This window comes from Zingiber officinale, chromosome 8B, assembly GCF_018446385.1.
Source record: "Zingiber officinale cultivar Zhangliang chromosome 8B, Zo_v1.1, whole genome shotgun sequence".
NCBI lineage: Eukaryota > Viridiplantae > Streptophyta > Magnoliopsida > Zingiberales > Zingiberaceae > Zingiber > Zingiber officinale.
In genome coordinates this window covers 10,724,132-10,740,144 of record NC_056001.1, presented here as the reverse complement: position 1 = coordinate 10,740,144, position 16,013 = coordinate 10,724,132, and the positions used below count along the sequence as shown (strand labels likewise).

Genomic DNA, 16,013 nt, shown 5'->3' with positions numbered 1-16,013 from the left:
ACATCAAAAAGAGGGGGATTGTTGGAGCAATCTTAATGGTCCATGCGACTATGTGTTTTGGTATTTGGACAATGGATTTAAGTTAAGTTCACCCGTGCATTTGATATGTATATTTGAGTTGTGCAGTTTTGTAGGATATACATATGACTCAGGTTGATGGTTTCGGGTCCGGTGAAGGATGGAGCATATAAGGGATCGTGGACAATGCAGCAAGGACAAGGACCAAGGGAAGCAACTTCAAGGCATACGCGAAGGATGGTATTGGGACGAGTCATGAGCTTGGGTGCATCCGAGGGACGAGAACCAAAGGAAGTAGGCTTAAAGGCAAGAGGTCAAGACTGCAAAGAAGCGTCAAGTGAGTCGTAAGGGTGAGGGTCCAAGTGCTAAGAGACGGGGTACCAGTCGACTGATGGAAATAGCAATCGACTAGTACAATCGACTGGGCAGTCGACTAGTACAATCGACTGGGCAGTTGACTAGTACAATCGACTGGGCAGTCGACAGAATACCTCTGTTCTCTCGGCCAGTGTGGAGCAGTAATTTCACCAATCGACTGGTATCGAGCCGTTGGGTTGTAATGGTCGAATCTCCACAGAGGGCAGTCGACTGACACTTTCACCAGTCGACGAGTAGGCGGAGTTTTCCAACCTGTGGCCTATATAACCAAGGCTTGGAAGTTTGATTAAGGTTGACGAAATAGAGGTCGTTAACCACTATTAGTAGTCTACCTTGAAGTTGTGATTGGTGTGCGTTGTATTGATTAAGGTTGTGCGAGGTTTACTCCACCAAGAAGGAGTTCGTGCTAGTTGGAGTTTCGGGGCTTGATCTACCGAAGGATCACAGGATCATCCACCTTACGGACAACCATGGAGTAGGAGTAAGTTATCTCTGAATCACGTAAACAAACGTGTTAGTGGATTGCATTTCCTTATTGTCTTTAGATTAGCTTTCTTGTTTATATTTGTATTTGTATTTGTTCTTATATTATTCCGCTGCGCAACTAACGAATACATAGGAAGCAATCAAGTTGGGGGTGTCGTCTATCCAACCTCCCTTCTAATCGGCCACACAAGATCCCCCAATACTAATTGCTCTACATCAAACTCATACATAGGATTTGGTATCATTGCTACCAGAAAAATACACTATTGGTTCTCATTGGGTATATAAGATCAAAATTAAATCTGAAGCACGTTTTGTTGCTAAAGGTTATTCTTAGGAGTATGACATGAATTATGAGGAAATATTTGCTCATGTTGTAAAAATGACGACTGTTTGTACTCTTATTGTTCTTGCTTCTATTTGTCGATAGAGAATATCTAATATGGATGTCAAGAATGCAGTTCTAAATGTAATCTTCATGAAGCAATTTATATGACACCTCCTTCTAGTATTTCACACCAACCCAATGAAGTTTGCAAGCTTCGTAAAGCACTTTATAGTCTTAAACAAGCACCTGATGCTTGGTATGAGAAGTTTTCTACAATGATTAATTCGCTTGGTTTTCATCTTAGTAATCATAATTCAACATTGTTTGTCAGATGTATGAATGCAGGTCATATTCTTTTATTATTATAAGTTAATGACATAATTATTACCAGTGATGATTCGGATGAAATTGCTTCCTTAAACTCTGAGTTGACTCATTATTTTACTATGAAAGACTTGGGTGTACTACGCTACTTTCTGAGCATTGAGGTCGCCTATTCTCCCAAAAGGTTATCTTTTATCCCAATCAAAGTATATATCTGATCTGTTTGAGTGTGCTCGTCTTATTCATAATAGAATAATTGATACTCCTATTGAGACTAATGCTTGATATTCTTCGTCTAATGTTTCACCTTTGCAGATCCTAGTTTGTACCGAACTATTGTTAAAAGCTTGGTTTATCTCACCGTTGTTGGAACCCCAAGGTTGTTTTGGTGTGATCAACAAGTTAAGTTAGGTCCTGTGTGTATTTAACCTTGTGTCTAAGTGTGCAGGAGCTTAGAAACACAGGTACTCGAGCGGAAGACGCAGCTAGCGAGAAGGACGGCACGCTGTGCGTCCAAGGGATGAGGTGCTGCGGAAGAGTACACCGGCGGACTAGAAGGAAGTGCGCGCGGTGGTTCCGAGGTATGAAAGCTGGAGCGGAAGATTGCTCGGGGAGCAAGAGATGCAGCTAGCGCGAAGGTCGGCACAGGGTGCGTGCGACCGAGGGACGAAGTCTGCGGATGAGTACGCTGGTGGACGAGAAGGGACACGCGACAATTCCGAGGGACGAGAAGCCGGAGGGAAGCACGCTCGAGAAGACCGGAAGATGGGTTCGGGTGAGCCCTATTCCGATGTCAGAGATCACCCAAGCAAGCGGAGCCGGAGCAGAAAGACCCGGACCAGAGGCGAGCTGAACCGGAGAAGAGAGCACGGACCAAAAGTCAATTGGGTTGACTTTTGGCTCCGGGCGCCCAGAAGTGACTTTTTCACAGGATCGAGCTTTGACTCGATCCAACCCGGAAGTGACTTTTTCACAGGATCGAGCTTTGACTCGATCCAACCGTTGGGGGATAAATTTTATCCCCCCTAGGGCGCCCAGAACCCTTCCAGGCGCCCCGACCAAGACTATAAATATAGCCTTGGTCCAGAAGCTTTTCAACAATCACGATCATTCTATTTCCAAACACTTGTATGCTTTAGTTGTAGTTAAGCTTCTGTTTTCTGTGCCTAAACGTTGTAAGAGGCTTCTCCGCATGAAGGAGTTTTTGAGCTTAATCTTCCTTGGATTAACAACCACATCGGTTGTAACCAAGTAAACATCTGGTGCCTCGTCTTTTCTTTTATGCTTTTATTTATCTGCTTAATTCATTTTACAAGTGTTAGCTTAATCGTTCGAGGAAGGGTTGTCTGTTTTTAATTGACAGGTTATTTTACCAACCCTTCTAGTCGGCCCAACGGTCCTACAAATGGTATCAGAGCCGAGACGCCTTAGAAGGACTAACCGCCATCTGAAGCAACAATGACCAGAGCTAGCGATTACCCACCAGCATTCGAGGGGGAGCTTTCTTCATGGAAGCAACAAATGAAGGTATTTCTTAACTCTGATATTGGTATTTCTCTAATAATGAAAACAGGTTATGAAGCACCGAAAGACACGAACGGAGAGAAAATCGGCATACGCCTCTGGAACGAGAAGCAACGTGAAGAGTCCATGGCGAATGCTCGGGCAGAGTTTCACATTCTAAGCGCAATACCAACTAAAGATTTCGACAGAGTCGGAGAGTACAAAAGCGCGAAAGAACTTTGGGAAAAGTTCTTAATGCTCTACGAAGAACCGGTTGAAGTTGTCTCCTCAATAGACATCGAGCCGTCATCAGAAGAATCCGAGATGGAAGAAATTACCAAGACAACCCCAACAGCCGAAGTACATCCCGAGATCGATAAAGGGGGAGAACCAACGACCGACGAGGTAAGTAAGGTATGACCTCTACCCTCTGAACAACTGATTTAATTAATCAAATTACCTGAAGATTTTTGCGAACCAAAATTTGAATTATCGAAAGAACTTTTCGGATTAGAAAATCTTCGGTCGAATAATTGTTGCAAATTACAAAATATTTTTACGAAAGAATTATGCAACTTAGAAATATTATCGAAAACTTTTTCCGGATCTAAAAATTTTGAATTACAAATTACTTTACTGAAAATGTTTTGTGAATTAGAAATTGATTCATCAAACAAAATTTTCAGATTAAGAAATCTATTATTAATAGATTCCTGCAAACTCTTATTGTTAAAAAATTCTTGCAAGTTATAAAATATTCCTTCAAACGAATTTTGCACATTGTCGAAAGAATTTTTTATATTGTCAAAAAATTTTATCAAGTTAAAATCTATGCCATTTGAATATTTCTGTGAAATTGAAATTCAAAAAATAATAGAAATTAACATGATACAAATTTCTGCATGTATAATCTTTGTGGCATTAAATCTAAAAAAGATTGATTTAAGAAATTATGATAAGTTAAAATGAAAATTTAAAACTTTCTGATAAATAGAATTAAGAACTAAATAAATAAATAAATAAATGCATAGAATTTTTTTAAAAATGTTTAAATTTTCTTGCATAAAAGTCTTTTGGGCTTAGAAAGTTTTTTTTAACTTAGAAACTTTTCAAAAAGCTATTGTTGACTTAGAAATATTTTAACAGATAACTTTTCAAAATTTTCTAAGTCTTTAAACCCTTAGAATTTTAAACCCCATTTTATTGTGATCAAAGGGGGAGAAGAAGAAGTATAAGTCTAGGGGGAGGTAGAGAAAATTGAAAATTAAAATTTTCTGTTGAAATTTAATTTTTTCTATCTTATTGCACTTAATTGCAATATAAGTTAGTTTATGTTTTATGTCTATTTTTTCCCTAGCTTAACTTGGGTTGATCACACCAAAAAGGGGGAGATTGTTGGAACCCCAAGGTTGTTTTGGTGTGATCAACAAGTTAAGTTAGGTCCTGTGTGTATTTAACCTTGTGTCTAAGTGTGCAGGAGCTTAGGAACACAGGTACTCGAGCGGAAGACGCAGCTAGCGAGAAGGACGGCACGCTGTGCGTCCGAGGGACGAGGTGCTGCGGAAGAGTACACCGGCGGACGAGAAGGAAGTGCGCGCGGTGGTTCCGAGGTACGAAAGCCGGAGCGGAAGATTGCTCGGGGAGCAAGAGACGCAGCTAGCGCGAAGGTCGGCACGGGGTGCGACCGAGGGACGAAGTCTGCGGATGAGTACGCTGGTGGACGAGAAGGGACACGCGGCAATTCCGAGGGACGAGAAGCCGGAGGGAAGCACGCTCGAGAAGACCGGAAGATGGGTTCGGGTGAGCCCTATTCCGGATGTCAGAGATCACCCAAGCAAGCGGAGCCGGAGCAGAAAGACCCGGACCAGAGACGAGCTGAACCGGAGAAGAGAGCACGGACCAAAAGTCAATTGGGTTGACTTTTGGCTCCGGGGCGCCCGGAACTGTCCGGGGCGCCCGGAACCCTTCCTGGCGCCCGGAAGTGACTTTTTCATAGGATCGAGCTTTAACTCGATCCAACCGTTGGGGGATAAATTTTATCCCCCCAGGGCGCCCGGAACCCTTCTAGGCACCCCGACCAAGGCTATAAATATAGTCTTGGTCCAGAAGCTTTTCAACAATCACGATCATTCTATTTCCAAACACTTGTATGCTTTAGTTGTAGTTAAGCTTCTGTTTTCTGTGCCTAAACGCTGTAAGAGACTTCTTCGCCTGAAGGAGTTTTTGAGCTTAATCTTCCTTGGATTAACAACCACATCGGTTGTAACCAAGTAAACATCTGGTGCCTCGTCTTTTCTTTTATGCTTTTATTTATCTGCTTAATTCATTTTACAAGTGTTAGCTTAATCGTTCGAGAAAGGGTTGTCTGTTTTTAATTGACAGGTTATTTTACCAACCCTTCTAGCCGGCCCAACGGTCCTACAACCGTAACTTGTCTACATATTGCGTATGTTATTCATGTGGTTAGTCAATTTATCGTTGCATCAACTATAATTCATTGGGTTATTATTCTTCATATTCTCAGGTATCTTCAGATACTTAATTTCAAAGTCTTTTATTTCCTTCTACTTCATCTCTGGACTTGCATGCAAACTCTGATGCTGATTGGACTGGTAATCATACGGATCGCAAATCTACCACTGACTTCTGCATTTTTCTTGGTGATTCTCTCATTTCTTAGAAGAGTAAGAAAATCTTCCACAGAAGCTGAATACCGTACTATGACCTCAACTACTTGTGAGATAGTTTAGTTGCATTGGTTGCTTGCGGATATAGGCATCTCTCTTCATTAACCAACTCCACAATTTAAGTTTTTATTAGCGGAGGAAACATATTAAAATTGATTGTCACATTACTCGTCATCATCTTCAGATTAATACCATCACATTACCTTTCATTCCTTTAAAACTACATATTACTGATATATTTATCAAAACGTATTCCACTTCATGTCTTCATTTTTTGTCCGACAAAATCTTAATGATTCTAACTGAAACATCATGAGTTTGAAGAGGATATTAGATTATATATATTTATTTGTTTATACATTTTAGGTTAATTTAATCTTTTTCCTTTTTCTATTTAGAGTTTCTTAACGTGAGGCTTTATACTCTATATTTCTAACCTTATGTTTTTGAATCAATAATATGACTAATTTTTTCCTCTTCTTAATTTCTACCCACACCAAAGCAATTTATTAGACAAATAATCCAACTTAACGGCCTCTTGGTTTGCTACATTAACCATTTCTAATAGTCGGATGAATAGATACAGAAGATGAGGTATTACTAGTTTACAACACTTTAAATATGCCACCAAGAATGCGATTCACCTTTTTCTGACTGCGCAATTCCTTGTGCATGTCTTGCACACTGTAAGACGTGCATTTCAAGCTATGCAGACGACAAGTCATAAGGAAAACGCATGGCATCTCCATGACCCGGGGAAAGAATTTTCCGACAAGCATAGACAACTGCCGAATGAAATCCAGAAGGATTGTCGATGAATACGAAATGTCCCGCCTGCATTACATTAACCACCATTTTAAAAAAAAAGTTGCAAGATGAAAAGTGCCTGTGTGTGGAAGAATGAGAGATAAATACCTGAGGAGCCCTTATGATTTCACAAGGCACTTTCATGCCTTCTCGAACTTGTTGTGCACCTTGATAGTCCATCCAATCTTGATAGCCATAAATGAAGGTGGTGGTAGGAACTTTCCAATCGGAGGCACTGCATTCAACAATGACGCATTCCTCAAACATGCAACAGTCTTATCTTTTATTTCAACACTTGTTTATAAGGAGAATCAAAGTTATGAAGGTACATGTTGATTCGAAAACCTGGGTGAAAAACACATTCACTTCTACCCTTCTACCACCCATTAGCTTCTCATTCAATTAGGTCCTTTACCAAAGCTAATTTAGTTTATCTCAGTTTGTGAGGCACCTATTTATGAAAATACATCAACATATGACAGAAAATAAAAAATAAAAAGGGTTATTAGTGAAATATTCTACTCTGATAGGTAAAACAACCATACCAAATGGAAAGATGACTGAAGTCTACAGAGCAGAAGAACCTGATTTGCATTTTGTGACCAAAAAATTCTTTATTTTTCAGCGGATCCACATAATTTGAATTCACCAGGAATGGAGGAGATAGGCCAACATGCAAACACTATTTGCTTCAATTTTTTTCAAATCAACATCTTAGTTTGTTTTGCTCTGCAGTATTGTGCATTTGAAAGATGTAGATGGATGCAATATCGTTATTCATGGTGGGTATTTTTGGAACATCTTGGCATGTTTTCATGTAAATAACTACAATTATGTTATAGTAACTGATGCAGAAAAGGCCTGCAACTTCGGCAGAATAGAATTATCTTGGTCAATACTTTTAGATGGAAGCACGAGCACCAAAGAATGATTAAAATGAAAAAACAAAACAAAACAAAACAAAATAAATACAAAAGGAGTCAAATTTTACCCATCTCAAATAGAATGAAGGTATAACTTTAACAATAACATTATCAACCCCACTATTGCTGTTCTGGCAGCTATTGGATTAATTTTAAAACCATACTCAAAAGCTTCGGGCGGTTGAGAAGTTAGAGAATGGTTGACTTACAAGTTTATCAAAATTGGAAAAAGGAGTAAATAATTCAATACTGACCTTTCAAGAAGAGGCTTCCTAGCAAATGCTCCAAAGGAAAATATATACTTTAAACACAATTCTCCACTTGCCTTAGCAGCTAAAGTATGGTACACATAATCTTCAAAAGCAAACAAAAATAATTCCAACCGAGAATAATGCAAGCAAAGGATCAATTTGTAAAACCTTTTTGATTGAATAACTGTCTACATACCAGTCAACAATTTGGATTCCTCCTTGGTTAATTCCTCGCCAGCCGAATATGAGCCAAATCTAGCACTTGTATATCTTTGGACCAGATTTGGGCCCCACGGACCTAATCCTCTGTACACATTGTAGATATGTAAGACCCTTAAAATACATACCATCAGTAATAATTTAACTAACTACAGGACATAACTTTGAATAACTCAACAGTGTTAAAAAATCCGCAATCATAACTACAAGTGATAGTAGTGTTAAAATCTAGATGGATAACATGTAATGTTGTTATTTTAGGAAACCCAATGGTGACTAATCAGGAAGATCAATAAGAAAGATGGATTTGCTTAGGATGAGATGAGTCATATTTCTAGCGGTAGTAATTAAAATAGTAATCAAGGTAAAACAACCTCTTTTATAGTATTCAGATAGCAATCCAAGTTCATGCATAAAAAAGTGAATACGATCAACAATAGTTGGTATCATGAACAATAGGATGCCATATAAAATTGGTTGATACTAAGATGTAATTCAAAGGAAACATTACAAGAATAAAAAAATGATGAACCATGTAACAACAAACCTGGGCCGAACATTACAAGAATAAAGTACTATATAAAAGTGTGTTTGCTGCATGATTGAACATTGAAAAATTAAAATGATATGATGCTCTAATGAACAAGTGAACAAGTAGAAGATTTGACCAACAGTAGCCATCAAGCACATATTATCAATAGACAGTTCAGTCTAATGTATCAAAAGGAGGTAAGTAATGTTAAGATCCATTAACATTAGAAGGGAGTGTAGAATTGCCCTGTAGCTCATGTTGAGCTCGATAACCATGTTATCATGATTGTTTTGGATTTCTAAGGCCATAGATTTTCATTTAATATTGTGCATTTTATATATATTGTTGCTCTGTTTGACAAGGACATACAGACCTTAGTTGCCCTTGAAAAATTCTCTCATTATGTTGTGAGTAGACTTGAAACACAAATATGTGTCAGTACACTTGTGATTTTATCCATGGATAACATCTAAAGGAACGCTGAGGAAAAATAATAAATAATCATTGACCTAAAAAGAATGCTTCTAGAACATATATACAGAGAGAGAGGCAGACAAAATACAAGGAACGAGCATGCAAGAGGTATATTTATGGAAAGACAAACAAAGGATATTTTTGCAAAAGAACATAAAATTTTCCAATAAAATAGTTCTACCTAATGAACTTTTGAGGAGTCACATTGGATTCCCAAAGATGATTTACAAAGGCCCCTTTCCAAGAAGCTCTAAATTTGGCCAGCTCCTCTGGCATATGTTCCGACTCTGATGAAAAGCCAGCAGGGCCAACCAAAATCAGATGTTGAACATGTTCAGGATGCTGGAAAAAAAAAATATGCATGAATAATCATTTTACAAAAGTACATAGGAGGTAGTTAATCTGTAAAGCATTACCTTCAGAGCATACTTTGCTGCAACATAGCCTCCAAAAGAATGTCCAAGCAAAATGAACTTGTCAAGATTTTTGGCTTTACGCCATGCCTCAAAAGAATCAATGAACCATGCTTCAGTCTCTGTAAAATTGAAGAAGTGATGATGGCTTATTTAAATAAAAATATCTTGAAAATCATATTATAATCAACTAAAACTTATTTATCTAGAAAAAAATATTGAATATATTACCAAATGCAAGTTTGTACAGCACCAAATGCAAACAGACGACCAAGAAGGAAAAGATGAACAAGGTTGGGACAATATTGACACTAGTTATTAGATGCAGAACATATATGAAATATCATCTGTTAGAATATTTGGAATGATCTTTTCTTTCATGCTCATATGGCATAAGAATGTTGAAAGAGTTTTTAGCAGAAAGTTAAACCAATAAAGCATTTTGCAAAAGAGACAACCCAGCCGACTGTGTCACAATTCATAAGCAAAACAATGATGTAGACAGCATGAGGAAAAAAAAAACAACACCAAGAATCAAATGATTCACATGATTAAAAATCACAACCAAGACATGAAATGATTCATGTGATTTTCAATACCAAATCTAAACCTGTACATAGCTTTCCCGCTTCCAAGAGAAAATGGCAGGCCCAATGTTATATTAAGAGGGTAAAACCATATAACAAATAAGAAGAGAAATTATAACTTGGATGAAAATTTAGAGTGATGGCAATGGATTCCAATGGAATAAAATAAAATACAAGATTGTAGTGTTTATCTGCAGTTTTAGAGATGCAGAAGAACAATGAGGTCTCATTTTACAAGTCCTTAGCACTAAGCAAGAAATTTGAAAAACATGTACAGCATCATCAAAAACAACAAAAGTTCTTAATTCCAATTGCTTGGCCCCAGTAAATTTAATAAACATGTAACTAGGTAATATTTTTTTAATCACTGGTTTACTTTAATTGCAGGATGATTGTGCTATTAGATCTTTCCATGTGAAAGAAAAAATTAAGTAGAAAGACACCATTCTTCAGTCCCTATGTCAAGTTTATTCACCAGCATTCGACATGGAAACATGTTTATAAGAATTTCCTGACAAACTGAGGAAAATAATGAAGTTACTGATGATTGAAGAAAACATATTCTTAGCTGATGATTCATAATCTTGATCCATAAAATGACTCTTTTGAATGTGCCTAGGTTACCCATTTAGAGTAAACAATCCCATCAGTGCTTTTACTTCGAATTTTGAGGTGAAGTTATAGAAGGCAAACATGTTCAAGCCATTAAATTGCTGCAGTTAATATAATGTCTCAGATTGCTAGTGGGACAGTATTGGACCCGATTCTGTTGGGTATCAAGAAATAGTTGGGGATGTCAACTAACCTATGGCTGGACAGATGGTTAGGAAATACGATACTGCAAGGTGACTAACCTATATTAATACAACAGATATGGCAGTTCAATAGATACAGTGCAGAGTTCAGCAGATTATATATTCATATCAACAGGCATCAAATACAAAAAGATGTCCAAGGTTCAGCTTTATGGCGATGCAGCACAAAACGTATCTTTTCTGTTAAAACAATGACTAACTTTCTTATCTACGGCCCCATAACCTAACCAGCTTTAACAAATTCATGGAATTTTGTTCAAAAGAAAGCCAAAATTTTCAGTTGGCTAGTGAACAGGGACAGGATTCATACTAAATCTAATTTACTAAGGCTGGTTGATTCTGTCTTGTAGAAGCCCAATATCCCAATGAAAAAGGTTGATTAAGTGTTTGAAGGAGAGGAGAGCAAGGCAGCAAAAACGTTTACTACTACCTTGGCATAAGAACGGATGTGGTCAACTTGGACACATTGAAACAATATAATTTTCAGATTGCATGGTCGAGAATTCCCATCTGTCTATGGATGGATCAATACACACAACCTCGAAAAACACACTAACAGGAAAAAAAAGATGACCACCAGACGAAGGCTACTTTATATTTACTGAAGCAGGACCGGATAGAACTCAATGTTTTGTGTGTTTCTTTCAGGCAAAGCTGTCTACAGTAGTCATGGCTTATATTGCATCTCTACCTGTACTTCTTATGGTTACTTCTTAGATGCTAGATTGAGTAGTAACCAGGTCAAGTACCTAGTTACTGTCACTAGTTATTCTAGTTAGCCTATGCTGTTTTTGTCCAGTATTAGATAGTTTCATGGTAGTTGTATGCTGGCATCATTACCAGGTACATGTTGTGAACTCGCTATTAACTATATATATTAGACAATGGTAGGAGTTTCTTCTACCGTAATTATCTCTTTTCTAGAAGAAAAAAAATCCTGACATAAGTTAGCTTTAAATAAACTTCCAATGATTTATTCCTCCAAGAAGAACCCAACAACAGTTTTTTTTATCCGAAACAGACTGAGTTTTGACAGGGAAGGGGCCTTCACCAACCTTCTGTGCTTTTACAATCAAAGTCCGGTCGACTTGATGCACCCCAACTGGAAAGAAAGAACAGAAAGATGAGTAAAAAAACACAAATAAAAAACAACAATCAATTCCAGATCATTATAATATCTAAGAAACAGAAAGTATAATGGAACAAAATTAGCAACATGGAAATAGATATTCAGCAAATTTCTAAGGGTACACACTACTATTGCGAAAAATGTAAAGGCACAGTACACCTGAGACAAAACTTCAAGAACCTATTCAAGTTATCAACAAGAATATTTATCGTGATAGTGAGCTCCAATACAGTGAACTTTGAGGACTCTAAAAAAGTATGCCTTTGAGATCTATTTCCAGGAAATACTTTTAACATGATTGTGACTAATATGAAAATTAGGTTATTGAAGTATGGCTAGTAATTCAGGTTCTGCTCTTGGATAACAGTATCTTGTGTAGCCCTTTTCTTCAAGTAATAAATTATCAAAGGCAAGATAATAATATTTGAAGTAAATGGCCACCAGCTCTACAAAAGTAACTCTGAAACTTAAATCAGATTTTCAAAAGATCAAGAAGCAAGGTATAAATGTGTGTACTTGTTATTTTTTTTTTTAAAGTCAAATCCTAGTAAAAGGAAATACCAAAACACAATAAAACTCATTTGATCTCATCTCTCACTTTAACCTAGTTCTTGAGGAAAATAACAGCCATCATATGCTGTTATAGGTGCAAACGAAATGTTCAGCACACTATAAGCAATTTGTAACAGATTAAAAATAGTCAATTACAAACACATAAATTCACAAGCCAAAGCATATTCCAAGAATAAAATGGCCAGAGAGGGCTTGTAATCATGGTGGTTGAGTTAGGATTAACAGCATCAAGAAGATCAAAGGGGTGAGTTATTCACTTGAAGTGAGAAAAGTAGAATCTAGTTATGAACTATAAGCTCTTGGCTATTTGAATGTTTATGGGCACTCAAAATAAGGAAAACATTCTAATGCTAATAAATATATTGTGAATTTTAGACATATTTTTAAAATGCTTAAACAACTATGAGATCAAATTAAATATATTTAGTCCATGGGAGTAAATTAAAAAATATCTATAGCTGAAGCAGGAAATGAAAGAAACATAAAGATAATGTAGTTAAATTCGATTACCCAAGTTGATCGATGGCAATCACTCGAAAATGAGCAGCAAGTGCATCAAAGTTTCTAAAGAAAAATCCTTGAGAAGCAGCATATCCATGCACCATAACAAGCGTGGGAGCATCCTCTTTGCTATCAAATGTTATTGTATTAATAAACCTTGGCTGATCACTAGAAGATCTGAACCATCTGACTTTTGAACCTGGTGGTCCAGGGCCGATATTGACCTGCTCATGCACATAACTTGTCCTGGAAAAGGCAAAGAGTTTAGAAATAAACAAAGGTTTACTCAATCTATACAAGACATGACACAAATGTTGGGGCTCTCTATAAACTTCTCTCTCTGATAAGAGGAAGGCAAATAATGTCCGGTCTTCTGGTCAAACCCAATATGAAATAAAGTCTGCTAGTGTTATTTGAACCTACAGCGGACACTACTAGCATATTCAACATCATAGTAATGTTACTTTCTTACTATCAGACATCTAAATAGTTTAATCTTATTATCTCAAGGCTTGGCTATCTGAATGAACTTCTCTTTAACAATTTCTGTTTATGGAAATCTCTGACTGTATTAAAATGAGGAATAGTATCTTGCTGATTGAACAATTGCAATATTTTAATTTCAGACAATATATTCTTGATGCCGATGCTTTATGTGGATTAAATGAATTTTATTATTTATTTTATTTGAATTCGTTTACTTAAACAGAATTGAAAGGAAAGAAATTATGTTACTAATTTGTGTTTATTAGATGCTTAAATTCCATTTCCCCTTGAATGGAACCAATTTGTTTCCTCTTCTATATTTCATTCCAAGTAAATACGTAATGATTTTATTTCTTTTGCTTTCTTTCACCTCCTGCTTCCGTAAAGCAAACACAGCAGAAAGTTCCGTAGGCGATTGCATCCTATGTTACGAAGACGAAGCTGTGAGGATTCAAATTTGATTTACCTCCAAAATTGCAAGTGAGTAATTATCAAACAAATTAGTCCAAAGAAGACAGGGACGCCAAGCGAAAAAATCACACCCTCCACAGAAATACAGAATGGATAATGGATAGAGACAGGGACAAAGATCTCCTCCGTCCCCAAAATAAACAAAGGAAGACGGGTAGAATTCTCACTTGACGAGAGACAACAGACGCTTCTCGGCGCCGACGATGAGATCGGTGGAGGTCGGGATCCAGCTGAGCTTCGACTTCCACGCGCACCTCTTTGACGCCGCTGTCGACGAAGAAGACTCCACCGCAGCAGCTCTGCCGATCTCCTCGTCCATTCTCGCTGCCGCCCCAGAGCCCCGGCTCGTCCGATGGCGCCCTTAATTCCTTCCTTGGAACGCCGCTTCCTCGAGGCAGGAATTTCAACTTTTGGAATAGATGGAAGACTTCTTGCGCGATCGCCGATTCCCCTTTTACAAGTAAATCAAATGGGCGAAATAAAACCGATACGGCGATTATAAATACAATGTTTACTAGTGTGATGCCCGCGATTTAGACGACGAGGAGTAGGCGGGCGGGAGCAAAACGTGGACCCGCGTCATGGTACTCCCTTTTTTTTTCTGGTCAAAGGTTTACCAGGTTCTGGAGAAATGTTCGAGCGAGCACCTCGATCGCCTTCCGCGAAGTGTGTAGGCGGATGCCTTCAAACATCGCGGCGTTGAATCTTTCGGGAAAAGACATGATTTAGTCCTAAATGTTATGTTTAATGCCTGGTTCAGTCCCAAACATTTTGAAAGGGTTAAATTAGTCCTAAACGTTATTGTTTTTTTGACCAAATCAGTTCTTCCGTTATTTTGGGGGTTAAATTAGACGGAAAATGTGCACGTGACTTGCACAAGCCACAAATTTCTTAATCTAAAATCCAATTCCATGATTGTATTTCATACCATCTATAGCATTTTTAAATAAACTTTTAGAATCTATTCCATACCATCTATAGCAGTTTAAATAAACTTTTAGAATCTATTCCATACAATTCGGAATCTCTTTCAATTATATCCACTATTTGAACTTGGAATTATTTTAAATAATATGCATGTTCAAAATGTTATCAGAATCATCATACAAAAACCACATCAATCCCAAATACACATCCAATTGATTATGAGATTGACTGGTTATCTATACATATAATAGCACCACTACATGATCAAACCATGGATAAGTAACATTGAAAGTCACGATAAAACACCCAAAAGACTATTACATGAAAATAAAATTATATCTTGCTTATAGATCCTTGAGATGAGCTAGGCTTCAAGACAGAATTTACTGGTGAAGACAATGATGGTCTCATTCTATATCGAGCATCTGTGTAAGATCTCAGTCTCGAGATTGTTGTGAAGCTAGTTCCGTCTTTCACAAAAGCAGGTTTGTGAATATTAATTGACTGGTTAACCTATAATTGTTAAGATAGAATAATTAATTAGAAAACATGAAAAACTGATTTGATAATTTATACAACTATTAAAACTAGTATCAAAGAATTAAAGCAACTTACATTTATAGAGGATATTGAGTATGAGCTCCCTTGAATACACACCCCAACTTGACGTGGTCTTCTCACCTGTGTAATTACAAAAGAATATATACAAATAAATATAAGAAAGCATAAAAAAAAAGTAATAGATTTGCTTTGATTTGAGATTACCTGTAGTTTTTCCTTTTTGCTGGGTGCCAATGTATTGTCTCTGAGATCCGTTGGAGCTTCGTCTGGTAAAGCATTGCTTTGTTGTGAGTTGTCTTCTTGCGGCATTGCTCCCCATTGGTGGACATCATTATTTCCCTTGCAAGTCCTTTGATTATGTCCTGATCCACCACAGATCCTGCATTTGTTGCATCTTTTTGCGCCTTTCAATTTATTATTTTGAGCTGCTGTATTTTTTTGAGAAGTTGCATTTTTTTGAGAAGATGTAGGAGGTTCATCTGGTTCCCTTCTTCGTAGTTTTGTCGGCCTTCCAATTTTTTCTTTGTAAAAGGGAGGTAAAGGTGGGGGCAAGTCACAAGCAGGCCACAAATTTGGTCCATTGACAGGCATTATTGGCAATGCATAACACCTTCGATATG

General features: G+C 37.4%; 1 protein-coding gene across 1 annotated transcript; it reads right to left on the bottom strand.

The window, feature by feature from the left end:
* Window positions 1-6,208: 6,208 nt before the first annotated feature.
* On the bottom strand, window positions 6,209-14,584 carry LOC122015038 (probable 1-acylglycerol-3-phosphate O-acyltransferase). Its single transcript, XM_042571676.1, has 9 exons — window positions 14,073-14,584; window positions 12,958-13,194; window positions 11,801-11,847; window positions 9,347-9,465; window positions 9,112-9,272; window positions 7,902-8,011; window positions 7,709-7,808; window positions 6,640-6,766; window positions 6,209-6,558 (listed from the first exon to the last, which is right to left on the bottom strand). The coding sequence occupies exons 1-9, from the start codon at window positions 14,222-14,224 to the stop codon at window positions 6,430-6,432; spliced, it is 1,182 nt and encodes a 393-aa protein (XP_042427610.1). The 5' UTR covers window positions 14,225-14,584; the 3' UTR covers window positions 6,209-6,429.
* Between the last annotated feature and the right edge of the window lie 1,429 nt (window positions 14,585-16,013).

Coding starts and splice junctions, on each gene's coding strand:
- LOC122015038 (XM_042571676.1), bottom strand. CDS start 14,224: ATGGACGAGGAGATCGGCAGAGCTGCTGCGGTGGAGTCTTCTTCGTCG. Junction 13,195..14,072: donor CGTCTGTTGTCTCTCGTCAA/GTGAGAATTCTA, acceptor TGCCTTTTCCAG/GACAAGTTATGTGCATGAGC. Junction 11,848..12,957: donor ATTGCCATCGATCAACTTGG/GTAATCGAATTT, acceptor CTTTCTTTCCAG/TTGGGGTGCATCAAGTCGAC.